Source organism: Chrysemys picta, chromosome 2, assembly GCF_011386835.1.
Source record: "Chrysemys picta bellii isolate R12L10 chromosome 2, ASM1138683v2, whole genome shotgun sequence".
Classification (NCBI taxonomy): Eukaryota; Metazoa; Chordata; order Testudines; family Emydidae; genus Chrysemys; species Chrysemys picta.
The window spans coordinates 156298210-156315432 of NC_088792.1; the positions used below are offsets into that span (position 1 = coordinate 156298210).

Below are 17223 nucleotides of genomic sequence, written 5' to 3' on the forward strand. Positions count from 1 at the left end.
GCTTTGTGGGAGGCTGAGCAAAAAAATAAGCAGAATACCTGAAAAATGGGTACTGGCTGCCTGGTTTCCCAACCCCTCCTGCTAGACGGCTGGGGAATTACTAACAGAGCGTTTCTACAATTCATGCAAATCGGCCTCCCCTCCCCTGCACACTATAGCACATGACATGGTAAAAATCCTTAACCAGGACGTGTAGGAAAACCACCATTAGGATTTAAAAAAACCACCACCAACAAACTTTTACACCATAAACAGGATGGAAAATCCTTCCAGCCCAGGGATGAAAGGTCAAGGAAATCGGAGATGGGAAAGACCTATTCGATCATCTTATCCATCTCCCCTGCCTTCGCTGGCCATTGAAGGATTGTTCTTCCTGAGCCAGATTCTTTTCTCGCTTATAGTAGTTTAACTCCAGGAGTTACTCCGGGCTTGCACCATTGCAAGTGAAAGGAAAGTCAGGCCGCCTCTATCTCCCCTGGATGACTTACAGCTCTCTTGCTGACACTGGCCAACGGGGAGAGAGACATCCTACAAAAAAGTGTCGCTATCACTCCTTTAGGGGGATGCCCATCTCCAGAGAAGGTCCAGATCCTCTGTTGCTGCAGCTCACCAAATCTCCATTGAAGACAATGCAGCTATGCCAGCTTAGACCATCTGAGGATCTGGTATGCCTTGTTCTGAATGACATGGGCAGCGCTCCATGGCAGCCATGAGCAATACCACCCCAGCTGTCATATCTTACCCCCTACACACCGTCAGTGCAGTCTCCCTGCCCAAACGCCATTCCAGAGGGAAGGATTCAGAACGGCAACACTGGATTCCATTCCCACCCTATACACTAACCTTACTTCTCCAGCCCCCCTACAACACCGCCTCCTGATGTACCAAGCCTCAACAACAACAAAAACAGACCCCATTCTGAACTCTGATCTGGCCGTTAATTTGACCAAAACAAATAAAAAAAGAATAAATTTGAATCAGTGAAAACATATCAATTTAAATGATCCCGAAACTTACCGTGGTCTTTCACCAGGGCTTCCATCTCCTCCTGAACCCCTTTATGCCACTCCGTGATATCCACATGCAGAGAGTAATCGCAGCAAGACTTGCTATCCGCCCATTCTCGCCACTGGTCAAATGCCGTGATCAAGCTGGTTCCTGGTTCCGGAACTACGTGATCAACTGGAAAAGACATAAAACATTTGCACCCGTGAACGTGTGTCCAAAGGCCTTTAGCAGCCATCCAAGACAGATAGCACTTTCCACTGACTCTCTGAAACAGGATGTTTTCCCCCCTCTCTAAAGAAAAATTGGAGTTTGAAAAGATCTGTGTGTTTCCAAAAGCCCAGGGTTCGAGAACCCACTCTGCCATTCGATTGCAAGCAAAAACTAAAGGAGGAAATCATTCAGTTACTAGAGTGTTTCACTGCAAGTATATGTGAATGGAGCAGATGAAACTCCTAGTTCAAAGCCAGTGCAAATTCAAACCATTGCAGTTATATGTAGTTACTCCCGTTTCCTATTAGGGTTACAAACAATGACAGACAATACCGCCCCGCCCCCATGAGCATCAGTGAGTAGCTTTCCAGTCAAACTGAGGGACATCTTTGTCTACTATGTGCCCTATGAGATGCCAGATAAGGTACCCCAAAGGGTTTGGGATGTATTTTTCTATTATTAGAACACCTCAGAGGCTCCAGTTACAGACCAGGACCCCACTGTGTTCAGCACTGTACAAACACAGACCAAAAGGACTCTCCCTACCCTAAAGAGTTTCCAGTCTAAATACAAAGATGAGATATTAAAAGATCCACTTTCTGCACCTATTCTCTAATTTGCTGCTACCATAATCCCACAGTTAACAACAAAAGAGGGAGCAGCAAAGCTTCCAGCGAGCAGTTCAGCTCTTCTTTAAATCCACCAAAATAACTAAGGCTACAATTGTCTTTAAAACCTGCTGATTGACTGCAGTATGCAAATTGGGGGTCTATGCAGAGACCACAGCAATCTGTATATATTCACACATCCCTTCAATTAACTTCTTTTAAGGTGCCATTTGTAGATCCAGGGTGATAGTTACCCGTGTGCAGAGGGGCCCAGCCAAAATCTATGCACCACTTTTGTCCACCTTCAGCCCAAGGTTCAAGTGGGGCTTAAGTGGTGCACAGTAGACCTTGTAATTTTCTTGGCACAATGGTTAGCTTCACCTCAAATATGTATGCACAAGGGAGGCCTTCTGAGTGTAATCTGAAAAGGAGCCCCTAGTCTACTGTATTGATTTTTTAGCACCAGCTGTATAACCTAGCTGTTAAAAACAACAGTCAATGCAAAAATTTCAGATTAAAGCCCTGTCTGAGCTGCCGATATTCTGATATTAGCCCACCAATAATGACTCCAACACAACCCCCCCTACATCCCAGTTCATCATCTCCCCAACACCCAAGGTGGGTTCTGCAGCATGGCCAGGGAAGTTGGCAAATCTGGGTTCCAGTGGATGAAGAAGGGGCGAGTTCTAAACACTTTCAAGGAGAAGGTGCTGCCAACCACCTCTTCTGAGAGTACTCCATTTCTAGGGCCTCCACTGATTGCAACTGGAGCAGCATCACGTGAAGGAGGGAAGCAGGTCTGGAGCCATTAGGAACTTGACAGATTAGAACTAACACCAACGTCGTAGGTACAGGCAGCATGGTCCAGTGAACTAGGAGATCTGCATTCTATTCCTGGCTCGGCCACCCGGCAAATCACTTCCCCTCCCTGTGCCTCAGTTTCTCTGTCTGTAAAATTGGGATAATGATATTACCCTCCTTTGTAAAGAGCTCGGAGATCAACAGGTGAAAAACCCTAAAACCCTGAAGCATGACGTTTAATATCCCCTCCAAAAATTGTTTAAAATGTAAGTACTAAGAGGAACTCTCTCTCGAGTCAGCAAGCCCTGAGGACCGTGCAGTCAGAGGGCTCCACATCCTGGAGAAAAAACACAAGCATGGAACAAGGCCACAAAACCAGAGTCTGAAAGACTGGGCAGCTGCTCAAGGGGGAAGAAAAAGACATATAATCTCATGGCTTCAGAGGTCACAAATTGAACTTGTGTTGGGGCTAGGGGAGGGAGGAGAGCTTGGCTGATTGTACATTGGCCAAAGGGGGGGGGGGGCGGGAAATACATGAAACCCGCTTAGTTATCAGCAGAGAAACCAGAGCAGTTTATTTTTAACTATATTGTTAAATATCTGGGTTGCAATCAGCCCAGCATTTGGCTCTAAATCGTGACAGAACCGCTGAAATGAGAGACGGAGTCCTCAGGCCCTGTTAGCCTTTGCCGTATCACAAACCATCCCTTTGCTCTTACTCAGAGCCAAACAAACCATTCAAGATTTACATGAGCAGCTTGGTAGAAACAGCGTCGCTTCCCTGAACGCCTCATTAGCCGCAGCCAGCCGTCTGAATAAGTAACAATGTCCCCAAACTGCCTGAGACGAGCGAGTGTTCCAGGAAGTAAAGAAGATTATGTAAAGCAACCATCTTTGTTGCATGAATTAAAAGCTTTGGCCATCGCTCCCATTTTTGTGATGGTGGCTACGTCACTTTCAGCAATTAACGGTTACAATATTTGTGCCCTTCAGATGAAGTTGTGCCTGCAGCTAGATGTAGCAAGTCATTCTGCAAGGCGGAAGGGTGTGACGCAGAACGGTTTGCCTCCGCATCGCAAGTTCAACTCCAGCTTAGAACCGTAGCCACGACAACTTCAACGGCAGCCTTTTGTGAAATTAGTTGGTGGGTCTCAACCAGTCGTGAAAACCAGCTGCTTCTGCTCTGAATAGCTTACGCCATATTTGAAAACCTCGTGAACATTTAAGAATGTAACCTCCAATGCCCTGGTGAGATTGTGTCCCCATATTGCACAGTGGGAAATGAGACACAAAGAAGTTAATTGACCCAGGTCACAGAGGAAGTCCGTGAAAGGGACAGAAATTGCACCATAATCTCCTGAGTCCCAGTCCAGTGCCCTTCCCACAAAACTGCCCTTCCTTGGGCCACTTATTTATGTGTCTGAATATGGATTTGGGCATTTTACTTTTAGGCACCCAGGTCTTAAAATGTTGGTCGGAGTCTTCCTGAACCTCAGTGTGCACAATAATAAAAAGGGCACAGTTACCACCTAACACGCCATGATGCTGAGAAGCTTAAATTGTTGAATGCTTGGATGAAAAGGGCTACAGAAGTGCAAATTAGAGCACAAAGGGATCATTAGGAAATCTTGCCTCCTGGCCTGAAAGGGTTAAACACCACACAGCTGTAAGATCCCGGCGCAAAGGATCGACTCTGGTGTCCGATCAGAACTTTGTCGCTCTCTTATTTCATGTGCTGTCCAAGTATGAGTAATGGGGGAGGGAGATGGAGAATCTCCATCTGATCTCTGACAAAGTCAAAGCACAGCTGGTTATAATAAGGCTATAAAAATGGAGATGGTGGCACATCTGTGAGAGAAAGTCAGCACTAGGGATTAAGAACATCTAGCGTGGAAGCAGCGTTGCTGACGCATCTTGTACAGCTTCCTTTGATGGTTTAAGACCATGCAAGCTGAATCTTGCTCCGTTTATGCACTCAGATCGAAAAGCTGCTGTCAGTTGATCATCATCATTGAGAGAATACAAACCCTTTTGCAAGAGTATCTCAGGCTTCTTTGCAAACCACATATTGCTAATTACCACAATGCCTAAGGACCCACTGAGAATGCAGTTCCTCTTCTCTAGGCCCTGCACAAACACAGAGTGGTAGATGGACTCGGCCCCAAAGAGCTTACAATCTAAATAGACAAGACAGACACAGGGTGGGGGAAAGAGGTATAACACAGAGTAAACAGTGTGATAGTAACATGGGTATGGTAGCAGTCAGAGACTATGGTAATGGGTACATTATAAACACTGGATAGATTTAGATTAGACAGCAACGCCAGACAAGACATATTTGCAACCAAGCACAGCGTTATAACTGGTCATTATGGCCAGGCATCAGCAACAAAAGGGCACAGACGAGACAGATCTGTTGGCTGTTTATTAGGATGGTGCCCTTTCCTCTATTTAAGGTCTTAATTAAAAACTATGCCCTCTGCCACAGTGGAGAATTGCTAGCACCGAACAAAGACCACATTTACTGCAGGCTACCGCATGATGGTCTGATTGTTGTAGAGATGCAGCAGGAAATAAAAAGGCCCCAAACTCGGAGCGGAAAACAAATCTAGAACCCCCTCTGAATGAATTTCCAGTAGGGGACGGGAGCGGAGACTCAAATCTACCCTTACAGTTTTGGTTCAAAATCAGACCTACGTGTAGCCTACACACAGGTTTGTACTGATGTAACTATTTTGGTTAGCAGTGTGACTTTTCTATCAAAATACACCTCTACCTCGATATTACACTAACCGCGTTATATTGAACTTGCTTTGATCCACCAGAGTGTGCAGCCCCGCCCCCCCAGAGCATTGCTTTACCGAGTTATATCCGAATTCATGTTATATTGGGTCGTGTTATATCGAGGTAGCGGTGTAGTTGAAATCAATACAGCCATACTGGCCACACCGTTATACTGGTATAAAGGTGCCTTATATTGGCATCCCTGCAGGTATAACTATAATAGTACAAGGCAGCTTGAATGTGTCCACACTGGTGGGGAAGGAGAGAGACCCAGCATGTTTTGTGCTTTTGAGAAGATGGCCAATTGAAAACCAGACCAGTGAGGTCATGGCCCAGTCCCCCAGCCTCTAGGAGCTCCCTCAACTGTTCTTTAAAATGAAAATGTAAGAGCCAAAGCTCCAGCTGGTATCAATGAGCCTATGTTCATCTAAGTCTTTTAGATATCAGGGTCAGACACCAGAATCAAACAGGAAAGAACTAGGCACTGTCCCTGGTTTAGTGAGTTGCAATTGTCTCTTGCCAGATGACCCCTCACTCTCATTAGCACTAGTGGGAGTTGTGCACATGCATCCAAACAGGAAGATTTACTTCCAGGCCTCTCGCAGAACTTGCTAGCACGGAGGGAAACAAAAGGTTTTTCTTTAAGGTTGCCATACTTCACATATCTACAGAGAAGTTTATGAAAATCCATCTGCCTCTTCCTCCCTTTTTCCCACACTCCTAGCTTCCCGCATTGACCTTTGGGTATTATCTGCTAGCAAACCACGGATGCAAGGGCTCCTGACCCACTAGAACATGTAGAAAACCCAGTCTCGCAGATCACCCTGGAAGCTTCACATGTGAAATGCAGCGTCCCGTTCTGACCCTACTGAACAATTTGTCTCTTGAGAACCCCGCTGCTTGTACTGTTGTTAGTTTCTTTCCTTTGTTTTGGAAGCATGAGATGTTCAATTCCTAAAGCAGTGTGTGGCTTAGCTACTTCAGGATGGATTCAAAAGAAACTCTCTCAGCAGAGGCTGTTATCACCCCCTTACTTTGCATTTGTTTATTGCTTTGATTTTCTCCCTTCCTTGACCCAGATGTTTTCATCCTGGTCTCCATTATTACTACACAAACAATGCCAAATTCTAATCTTTAAAGGGAAAGCTGTCGACTGTGTTTAAGCTCAAAGTTGAAAAAAGTGGCTGATGACACAGCCCTAAAGCACTAAAGTTGAAATTCTCCCCTGTGAAACACATAACTGCCTGCAAAACAGGACCTGAGTGATGCATGGACTTTGTGCTGGCTCTCTGAACTGGAGTCAATTTCATCCCTAATCCTGAAGGTTGAGATCCTCAAAGGTATTGACGGCGCTTAACTCCTACTGAAATCAATGGGAGTTGGGTGCCTCAAAAATTTCAGGATCTGGGATGAAGTTCCTACTTGTTTGTAAGTCAGGTCTTATTCAGGCCCATTTTCAGTGAGGTAAATGGAACCCCAAGGTAAGGACCTCAAAAAGTGGTCCACTATGAACAGAAATCATTACATGCATTTAAATTTTAACCTTCTCCAAAGCAGAATTGGGAACCCCAAATGCAATAGTGTTGGGTTACTGTGTGGGAAGCAAATGGTGAAACTGACCAAAATCAAAAATGAAACTGACCAGTCTCTTCTTACCATTGATGAAAAGAGCAACACCACCACAATTCTACGCTTAAGTGCTTTAATATATACATATGTGCCCGGATATCTGTTTAAAGCTCCTAGGGCTGAATGCTCAAAAGAAGATAGGAGGCTAAATAGAAGCTAGGAGCCTAACTCCTTTTGAGCATTCGACCCCTCAGGCTGATTTAGCACCCTAATTTAGGAGTCTGAGAAAATTGCTCCTTTGAGATGGAGAGAGTGACTTTTGTGAGGCACAGCTGGGGAAACTGCAGCAGAAAGGTGAAGAGTGAAGAGAGTCCCCTCTGAAGTTAATGGCAAAACTGCCATTGACTTCTAAGGGGCCAGGATTTCACCCAAAGTGTCTTGCCAAGGTCACAAAGAAGGAAATTTGCCCTAGTGCAGAGGGCTAGCAGGGGCCTATGTGCACCACTTCAGACCTCAAAACAAGGCTTAAATAGGACTTAAGTGGTGCGTCGGCCTTGTAACGACCCCATCCACAGGGGTGAAATTTCACCCACAATAAGTGGCAAATTTGGGACCAGAACACTGATCCCCAGACTCTAGGCTGGTGCATTACCAGCCATCAATTCGTCCTTTTTATCTACAGCATTGAGAATAAGCATCTAGTTTAAAAGATTGAATTGCTTAAAAAAAAATGCTTTTCCTTCTCTTCTTATGGCAAAACGAAGACATCAAACAAAGCACCAGCTGCTGTAACCCAGTGTAGCTCCGCTGACGTCAAAGGGCAATGCTTTTTTACACCAGCTGAGGAGCTGGCTCAGAGATGATGGCGTTTTTGTTTATAGCATCAGAGAAGTAGCCATGTTAGTCTGTATCCACAAAAACAACGAGGAGTCCGGTGGCACCTTAAAGACTAACAGATTTATATGGGCATAAGCTTTCGTGGGTAAAAAAACCACTTAGTCTTTACGGTGCCACCGGACTCCGCGTTGTTTTTGTTTATAGCAAATCTTTATATTTTCCCCCTATGATCTTGGGGTGTTCAAAAGCCTCTGAATCTGAAGCATATTTTTCCCCTGGGCAAACAAGCTAGAAACCCAATTCCCATGGAAAATCAATGGGATTTAGGCACCTACCTGCTCTGAAAATCCCAACCATAACCCTTAAGACATTCTCTTTAATTGCCCAGGTCTTCTCGGTCATTCTATGCAGCTTACAAGGTGCATCTGTTCTTACTCCCAACACATTCTGACCGCCATCCCCTTCACCCGCGTATCCACTGCCGCCTTTCTGTCTCTGTCATGCTCCCTTCTCTCCCTCCTGGTACAAATTAATCAGCTCAAGATTAAAACCAGACAATAAGCTAAAGTGAGACAACAACACTAACCACTGTTAGCTTATCTGTGTGGCTTTAATGTGCCAGAGCTGGCATCTAGCCATGATGAAATGTTGCGCGTTCTCCAAGCACCAATGGTGGAACGCTGTGGGGGGAGAGATGACAGACATTAATGTATCTGACAGAGCAGAGCCATAACAGAGCTCTGTGTTACATAAAGTGGAAAAGCAGAAAATAAGAGAAGCTGATCTGAAGGGACATTTCAAACACAACCATTTACAGTGGGGGGGGGGGGGAAAAGAAAACATAACCACACATGAGCATGAAAATCCAAGTAGGACAACTGAGTTATGATGGCAAATGTGCCCCTTTGCTAAATATTGCCATGTACTTAATAAGGCATCGATCAGTTAAAGTTCCTTTTAACAAAACTTGCATTGTTTTCCCCCAGCCCTATCAAAATTTTCAAAGACAAAGTGATCAAAGGGTTAAATAACATGCTAAAATAGTAAGGATACATCAGTCTGTTTTTAAAGCATTCAGCTCATAATGTGTTATATTCTGGTTCCACGTCCTGGCTCTAACACAAAGTCCCTAGATCTTGGGCAAGTTATTTAGGGATAGATTTTCTCAAGTGCTCAGGCTCATAGATCTCTCATATAGGCACCAAACTAAACGGCCTGATTTAGATCGTGTGTGCCAGCCAACTCATAGAAATTCTGGTCTTTAGGAGACACTTCTGAAGATCTGAGCCCCATTGTCTGCTAGGTGTCCATCCATGGCTCTCAAAGTGATTAATGAATCATCCTGCACTGCACCCTGGCATTCTCTCCAGTTCACAGCTAGGCATGGGGGGGGAGAAAGAGGCAGAAGTGATCACCAAGGCTTTGCCTATACTAGCACTTTTGTCGGCAAAACTTTTGTCAATTAGAGGTGTGAAAAAACACCCCTCTGCCCAACATAAGCTTCACCGACAAAAGCACTGCTGTGGAGAGTGCTCTGTTAGCGGGAGAGCATCTCCCACCAACATAGCTACTGCCGCTCGTTGGGGGTGGATTAATTATGATGGCAGGAGAGCTCTCTCCCACAGGCATAGAGTGGCTTCACGGGAGTCCTTCTAGTGGAACAGCTGTACTGCTGTAAGGTCTGTAGTGTGGACATGACCTAGGGTAAAATTTTCAAGAGCACTAAGCAACCTAGAAGCCCAAACCCCCCTGACTTTCAATGGGACATGGGGCTCTTCTGAAAATATTACCCCAAATCTCAAGAGGAGACACCGAAAAGGTTTTAATTTTTAGAAGAGCTGAGAAAGCCCAACCCCCACTCCTTAAATCAACAGGATCTGCAGGTGCTCTGCAACCCTGAAAAAAAAAAAATCAGGCCCTTAAGCATCTCAAGTTGGACACCTCCCTGCCCCCACTGAAAAGAAAATGGGAGGCATCCCAAATTAGCGGCCACTTCTGAAAACAGCCTTACCCACTTGGCACCTTAGTTTCCCCAGCTGAAAAATGAGGCCAACAACACTTCGCCCTCTCACAGGGCCTTTGGGAGGGTTAGTCAATATTTATAAAGCCCTTTGAAGAGGGAGGGGAAAATTCATTCCTAAAACAGCCTGAATCTATTTGGCCTGGAAAGCACCAGCTAATGCAATCTTCTTCTGCATGGCAGTGGGAAGTGTTGGCTTTCTTTTAAAAAAATAAGTTTTATTCAAGTAACTGGTGCACTCTGAATGGAAAGGCTAGTTCTGCACAAAGACATGGATGTTAATCTGATCACATCTCCAGCTGTGTTTTCAAGATGCCACAGGCATGACTGTGCACCATTCCACCCTGTATGAAGTGGAACAACTCATCTGTGCCATCACAGAAGGACTGTCGAGAATCATCCAGCCCTCTGACTACAACCCCATGCTAGGCACTAATGATACTGTAGGGTATGACCCCGAGCAGATCAGAAGTGACTACAGGGTTCTGGGTGTGAAGGTGAAGGAACTGGAGGTGCATCTGGTGTTCTCATTGATCCTTCCGATCAAGGGTAAGGACCCAGGCAGACACAGCCACATCCTGAAGGTGGATGCATGGCTGTGGTCACCAGGGGGGCCTCAACCACAGGATGCTATTCCGAGAAGAAGGATTGCTGAGCAGAGATGGGATCCACCTATCAAGGAAGGAGAAAGTATCTTTGGATAGAGACTGGCTAACCTAGTGAGGTGGGCTTTCAACTAGGTTCTACAGGGACAGGAGACAAAAGCCCACAGGTAAGTCCAAACCATGGAGACCTGTGAGAAGGGTCAGAATTGGTGGGGGAGAACATGGGCAATCGTAACAGGGACAAAGGAGAGACAAGAGGAAATACAGAGGGGAAATCTAATGAACACCTTAGATGTTTGTATACTAATGCAAGAAGTGTGGGGAATAAAACAGGAAGAGCTAGAAATACTAGTGAATAATCCCAATTTTGACATAATTGGCATCACAGAGATTGGGATAATTCACATGACTGGAATATTGGTGTAGAAAGGTACAGCTTGTTCAGGAAGGACTGACATGGAAAAAAGGGAAGAGTTGCTTTGTATATCAACGATGTATTCATCTGAGGCTGAGCTAGAGGTGGAAGGCAGACTTGTTAAAAGTCTCTGGGCAAAGGTAAAAAACAAGGGTGATGTCATGGTAGAGGTCTAGTGTCGAGTCAGACTACCTAACCTGAAAGAATAGGTGGATGAAGCACAGGAGTTGGTCGTGATGGGGGACTTCAACTATCCAAATACCTATTAGGAAAACCACACAACAGGGCATAGATTATCCAACACATTCTTGGAATGTGCTGAAGACAACTTTTTATTGCAGAAGGTGAAGAAAAAGATTAGGGGAGAGGTTGTTTGGATTCTCACAAATACGGAGGAACTGGTTGAAAATTTGAAGGTGGAAGGCAGCATGGGTGAAAGCGATCATGAAATGATGAGTTCCTGATTCTAAGGAATGGTAGAAGGGAAAACGGTAGAATAAAGACAATGGATTTCAAGAAGACAGACTTCAGCACACTCAGGAGAATTGGTAGGTAAGGTCCCAGGGAAAGCAAGTCTAAAGGGAAAGAGAGTTTAGGAGAGATGGCAGTTTTTAAAAGAGACTTTAGTGAGGGCACAAGGGCAAACCATCCCAATGTGTAGGAAAGGCAGTTTGGTAAGAGACCACCTAGCTTAACCTGGAGATCTTCAATGACCTGACACTCAAAAAAGAGGCATCCAAAACGTGGAAACCAGGTCAAATTACAAAGGATGACTATTAAAAAAACAACACAAGCATGTAGGGACAAAATTAGAAGGGCCAAGGCCCAAAATGAGATTAAACTAGCTATGGACATAAAGGGTAACAAGAAAACTTTTTACAAATACATTAGAAGCAAGAGGAAGACCAAGGACAGGGTAGGCCCATTACTCAATGAGGAGGGAAAGACAATCCCAAAAAATGCAGCAATGGCCAAAGTGTTACATGCCTTTTTTGTTTTGGTTTTCACCAAAAAGGTTAGCAGTGATCAGAGGACTAAGTCTATGTCTACACTACTGCCTATGTCGGCAAGACACATATTGCTCAAGGATGTGAATATTCTACCCCCCTGAGAGACATACGTTACGCCAGTGTAAGAGATAGCATGCACAGCGTTATGTTGGCGGGAGAGCATCTTCCACCACATGCGCTGTAAGAGTAGCCGTACCCTAACACAGTGAATACCAGTTTAGGTGGGGTAGGATGTGAGGCTAAAATAGAGAAATATCAAGCTATGAATTACGTAGACAAGTTACATGGCAGGCCCTGATGAAATACATCCTAGAATACTTAAGGAACAGGTTGCTATAAAAAGGAAGGTGGTAAATTGTTCTCCTTAGCCACTGAGGACAGGTTAAGAAGTAATGGGCTTACATTGCAGCAAGGGGGATTTTGGTTAGACATTAGGAAAAACTTCCTAACTATAAAGGTTGTTAAGCAAATTACCAAGAGAGGTTGTGGAATCTCCGTCACTGGAGGTTTTTAAGAACAAGTTAGACAAACACTTGTCAGGGATGGTCTAGATAATACTTAGTCCTGCCTCAGTGCAGGGGACTGAACTAGATGCCTATCGAGGTCCCATCCAGGTCCCATCCCATAGCAGTCCTACATTGCTATGATTCTTCTACACAACAGCATGGATTCATATAATGGTGCTAGGCTATTTTTAGACACCACCTACATCCAATTCATAAACTTAGCTCCAGGGATTTGTCTTTCTAAGGCCTTGTCTACACTTACCAGGGATCGATACGCAGCGATCGATGCATCGGCGGTCGATTTAGTAGTTGACCACAGATTGCTCTCCCGTCGACTCCTGTACTCCACCTGAACTAGAAGCGCAAGGGAAGTCGACGGGAGAGCTTTTCCAGTCGACATCGCATAGCGTGGACCCCACGGTAAGTAGATCTAAATACATCGACTTCAGCTACGTTATTCACGTAGCTGAAGTTGCGTAACTTAGATCGATCTCCCCCCATAGTGTAGACGAGGCCTTTAGTACTTATGTGGCCACCTTTACCATAGTATCAGAGTACCTCACAATCTTTAATATATTTATCTTCACACCACCTCCGGGAGGCAGGTCAATGCTATTATCCCCATTGTACAGATTGGGAATTGAGGCACAGAGAGGCTAAGGGACAGATTTTTAAAAAATATTTAGTCATCTAACTCCCATAGTCATCTAAATAGCCTTAAAAATCTAGCCCTAAGTGACTTACCTAAGGTCCGTGATGGAGCAGACGTATCTGGGTCTCCCATGTCCTATGCTAGCTCCCCTAACCACTGGACTATCTTTCCTTTCAAGACCTACTCTTGGCTGATCACAGAAGCCACACTGCACAAGTGTAAATGACAACACAATGAGCAAAGCAGTGAGGAATCTAAGCCCCAGGGGGCGACACGTTTTAGGATCCAAGCTATGTTCGATGTCTGTAAAGCACTTTGAAGTTCCCAGAGGAAAAGTAGCATAACATCCAGAGAGTTTTTAATTGTGCTGCCATCAGTTAGCTCATGAGAAGCCCGATGGCCTCTCCAAGTCTTGGAGTGACAGATATTCGGCTTCTTTCAACCACAACCCTTTAATCAGCAGCACATTTTTTTGTGATGGGTGGGGAATAATGGTTTTATCGTTTCCTGCTATTGTGGCGCACGCGTTTTTATTTTTTAGCATCCTGCTTCATTTTTCAGAGACCTTGCTTTGCCTAACCACCTTTTCCTGACATTTCTATTCATAGCGTTCAGTTCGAATTTCCACCCACAAGTGCTTTTCAACAGGACTAAGCATCTGTCTCATCTAGAACACGTGAAATTTCCCCCAGTGTTGAGCTAATGAACAATACTGACAGAAGGGGGAGGAGGGACAGAAACTGCTCAATACTAAAGTATAAAATCCAGTTAGGATCTTCAGTTAGGGACCACGTCAAAAGTTCTGCACATAATAAAAACACGACTCAGTTTCTAACTCCCATGATAAAGACCTTCCTCCTAACAAGCCAGATCAAAGCTCTAACTAACTAATATGTGCATATTGCTTAAGAGGAGTTTATAATGTGCAAATCCTTAACAGGAATGAACTAAACTGTTACCAGGCATCCCGCCCCAAACCAGATTTTAAACAGTGGCTTGGTCATTATAACATCCACATTTAAGATTGAATAATGCTGCTTAATCTTCCCAGCAGCAGTTCCCGCTGCATCTGATGAAATTTGGTTATTTTACTGGGTTGTACATCTTGCTGCAAGCCACTTCATTGAAAAGCGTAATTAAAAGCTCTATTGCGCCTACAGGCACGATTCTCATGAAACAGAGCAGTGCAAGAGCAAGGTGCAACTCCCAAAAAGTTAACAGAATCACCCCAGCGTAAGTTAGAGCAAAACTGGGCCCCCACCACCCAGTTTCTAAAGCGACTGGTGGTTTAAGGGATCTCAAATTTTTGGATGCTCAGCTTGACTCACCTTACAGGAGCCAGATTTTTGGAAAGTGCTGGGCATCCACACCCCTTTAAGGTATCTGACATTGAGCACTCAAAACACGAAGTCCCCAAAATAAGTAGTCCCTTTTGAAAACTTAAGCCAAGATCTTTTTTCATAACATGAAAATACTTTGCACTTTTAAGACCAAATTCTAACCCAAGATTCTTTCATGGGCACCGAGTACCTTTCACCCGGACACTTCAAACTTTGTACTAACACATCTTCACAGCACCTTTATGAGGTAAGCGAGTACCACTATCACCATTCCCCAGATCAAGAAATTGAGGCATGAATAGGTTCTTGGCCTTGTCCAAAAAATGACAAATTAGCACAACAGCCTGGAAAACCCCTCATATTAGCCACTGGAACACGATTCCCTCACAGCGCCATTTAGCTCCACAAATACTGTGAACAGGGAGAGATTCAGTGACGTTTGGCATGAAGAAGTGACAGAATAGAATTTAGCACAAAGTCTCCTCCCCGAAGAATGGACAACTCGGCACGGGGAGGTGTGCTAGGGATGAAGCAATAGGACGTCCTCCATATAAACCCACAAAACAACCACGGTGGCACAAGCATGATGTTTGCTGCCATCACGTTGTACACTCTGTGGTATACCCCTTTCCCTCCTTCTATGTCTGCCATGTCTATTTAGACTGTAAGCTGTTTGGGGCAGAGACTGCTACTCTGTATTTGTGCAGTGCCTGGCACAATGGGGGCCCATTCTTAGTGAATTCTTAGGCATGACTGTAATAAGCATGATTAATAATACACTTCAGAGACTTATAGACCACAGGCCTGACCCTCAGCTGATATAAATCAGCTTAGTTCCAGTGACTTTAGTGGAACGACATCGATTTACACCAGCTAGAGATCTGGCCAGTATTTCTTACGATGCTTCCCAAAAGTTTTCAATGCTCTGTTACAGTTGCAGCCTAGAACGGAGATGGCTTTTTAAGTTTATCTAGATCTTATATATTTTACTCATTTACACTGCATTCCACAGTGGAGAAACAGACCCACACCAAACTGTCTCAACATACTGTACCTCAAACCGCTTCCCACTAATTGACATACCCCCACGGAGGTCCTGCCAAAGGTCTAACATAAAACAACAGGGATTTTTTTTTCTTGCACCTTTCTATTTCCAAATCCTTTTTTAAAAACATTAACTGCTTTATCCTAGAGTCTCATGAGAGTTTATTAAAAGCCCTACACACAGTGACATTCGCTCTGCTAACACAATTGTGATACAATTGTTTGTTTGTACGTCTCTGATAGCTAGTCCCAAGGAAAGAAAAATAAATGATGTCACTTTGTTTCGTGTCTGCCTAGAGCCAAAATTAGACTTTTTTTTTTTAAATCAGACCAGCTTCAGAAGAATAAAACGTGTCTGAAGGCTGAGAATGTACTATAATGTTCTGTTATCCCCTAGCCGACAACATAGAGGGCAGTGGATATTTCATTTGTCTTTTCAGTTGTCTGATTAGATCCAAAATACAAGAATAATAATGTAATGCCTTTTGGACCCAAATTGAAAGAGTAATAGGAGGCCATATGTCCAAACAATTAATTACCCTTTTCAGCTGTGGAAATTATTAAACGTTCAGATCACAGGCCAAATAAATCCCTGGTTTCTTTAGAGTAGGAATGTACAGTGCCTCCGAGTAGGTTTTATATCTCAGGGGGTGATCATGCTAAAAAGAGCAGGGGAGGCAAGTTCAGATGGGACCTGCAAGGACTTCAACTATTTCTTATTTTTAGGCATATTCCACAGTTGAAGCTCATGAAAAAGCACGTAACACTTCAAAGGATAATTCAATATATAAAATGGTCTGCAAACCTAGAGGGGACAAGTGGGAGAAAAAGCAAGAGATTTACTGTTTGTGACCTTGGATTTAAAGTCAAGGTAAAATACATTTAACAATATCCAGAGGGCAAAAGTTTGTTTAGAAAGAATCAGCTGGTATAAAAGTCAGTGTAGCTCCACTGAAGTCCACAGAGCTTTGCCAGCTTTTTCCCCAGCTGAGAATCTGACCCTAATTTTGCTTTCCATCAGTGCAGTTGTTCTGGATTTAAGGCAGTGTTACCAAAAACAATCTCCTTGGATTCTGATCTCTATGTCATTCTCTGGTGTTGCCTCCTGGAGCATTTGAGCCAAAGCGGGACAGACAAGCAAGACAAGATTTTTTACAACGAGAGTTTTAAATGGTTCTGACAAGGTTTTAGTTCTGCAGGAATAAGAAGATCAAAATTATTTCTAAAAAAAACCCAAAGTCTCAGGGAGATCTGAGGCACATATGGCATCGCATTTTATTGGCAACGTAGGAGGTGCTACAAAGAGATTTTCTTATCGGAACATTCCTTTGTCGCTGTACAATCTCTACAGAAATCTTCCCTCACCGCACAAAGACCAGAAAATTCCTCTTTCTGTGATTGTGGTTAAGCGATATCACACTTTAAGAAGGGGGTCTGGAAATGTGTCAATATCAATCTCTGCTTCTGTTAACAGATTCAGGGCCCTGGTTCAGCTCTCAATTAAAACTAGACTTCAGTGCAGTTAACACCCCATTTACACCAGGGAAAGCCAGAAAATGGACCCAAATTTTCACATGTGCACGAACGTTAGAATTTTGGTAGGATTCCAGCTGTGGGTGCAATAAGTATACGCAGTATAAACAAAGCACAATTTTCAACCAGGGGGCCGTAGGACAATGTTCAACCCAACACTTTAGCATAGCAAATACCCATTTTCTGCACCAGTCAGCGTTTCCATCGCCTTCTGATTTATAAAGCCCTAAATGGCCTGGGAGCTGGTTGCTGAGGACATCCCCTCTCACTCCATGCAACAC

General features: G+C 44.1%; 1 protein-coding gene across 9 annotated transcripts in view; it reads right to left on the reverse strand.

The window, feature by feature from the left end:
* Positions 1–17223, reverse strand: part of DPYSL2 (dihydropyrimidinase like 2) — a 97026-nt gene that overhangs the window by 38171 nt on the left and 41632 nt on the right. For all 9 annotated transcript variants that reach the window (XM_065584469.1, XM_065584466.1, XM_065584468.1 and 6 more), the window contains one exon: positions 1018–1182. In XM_065584469.1, coding sequence (XP_065440541.1) covers positions 1018–1182 — 165 coding nt within the window. The remainder of the gene's footprint in view (positions 1–1017; positions 1183–17223) is intronic.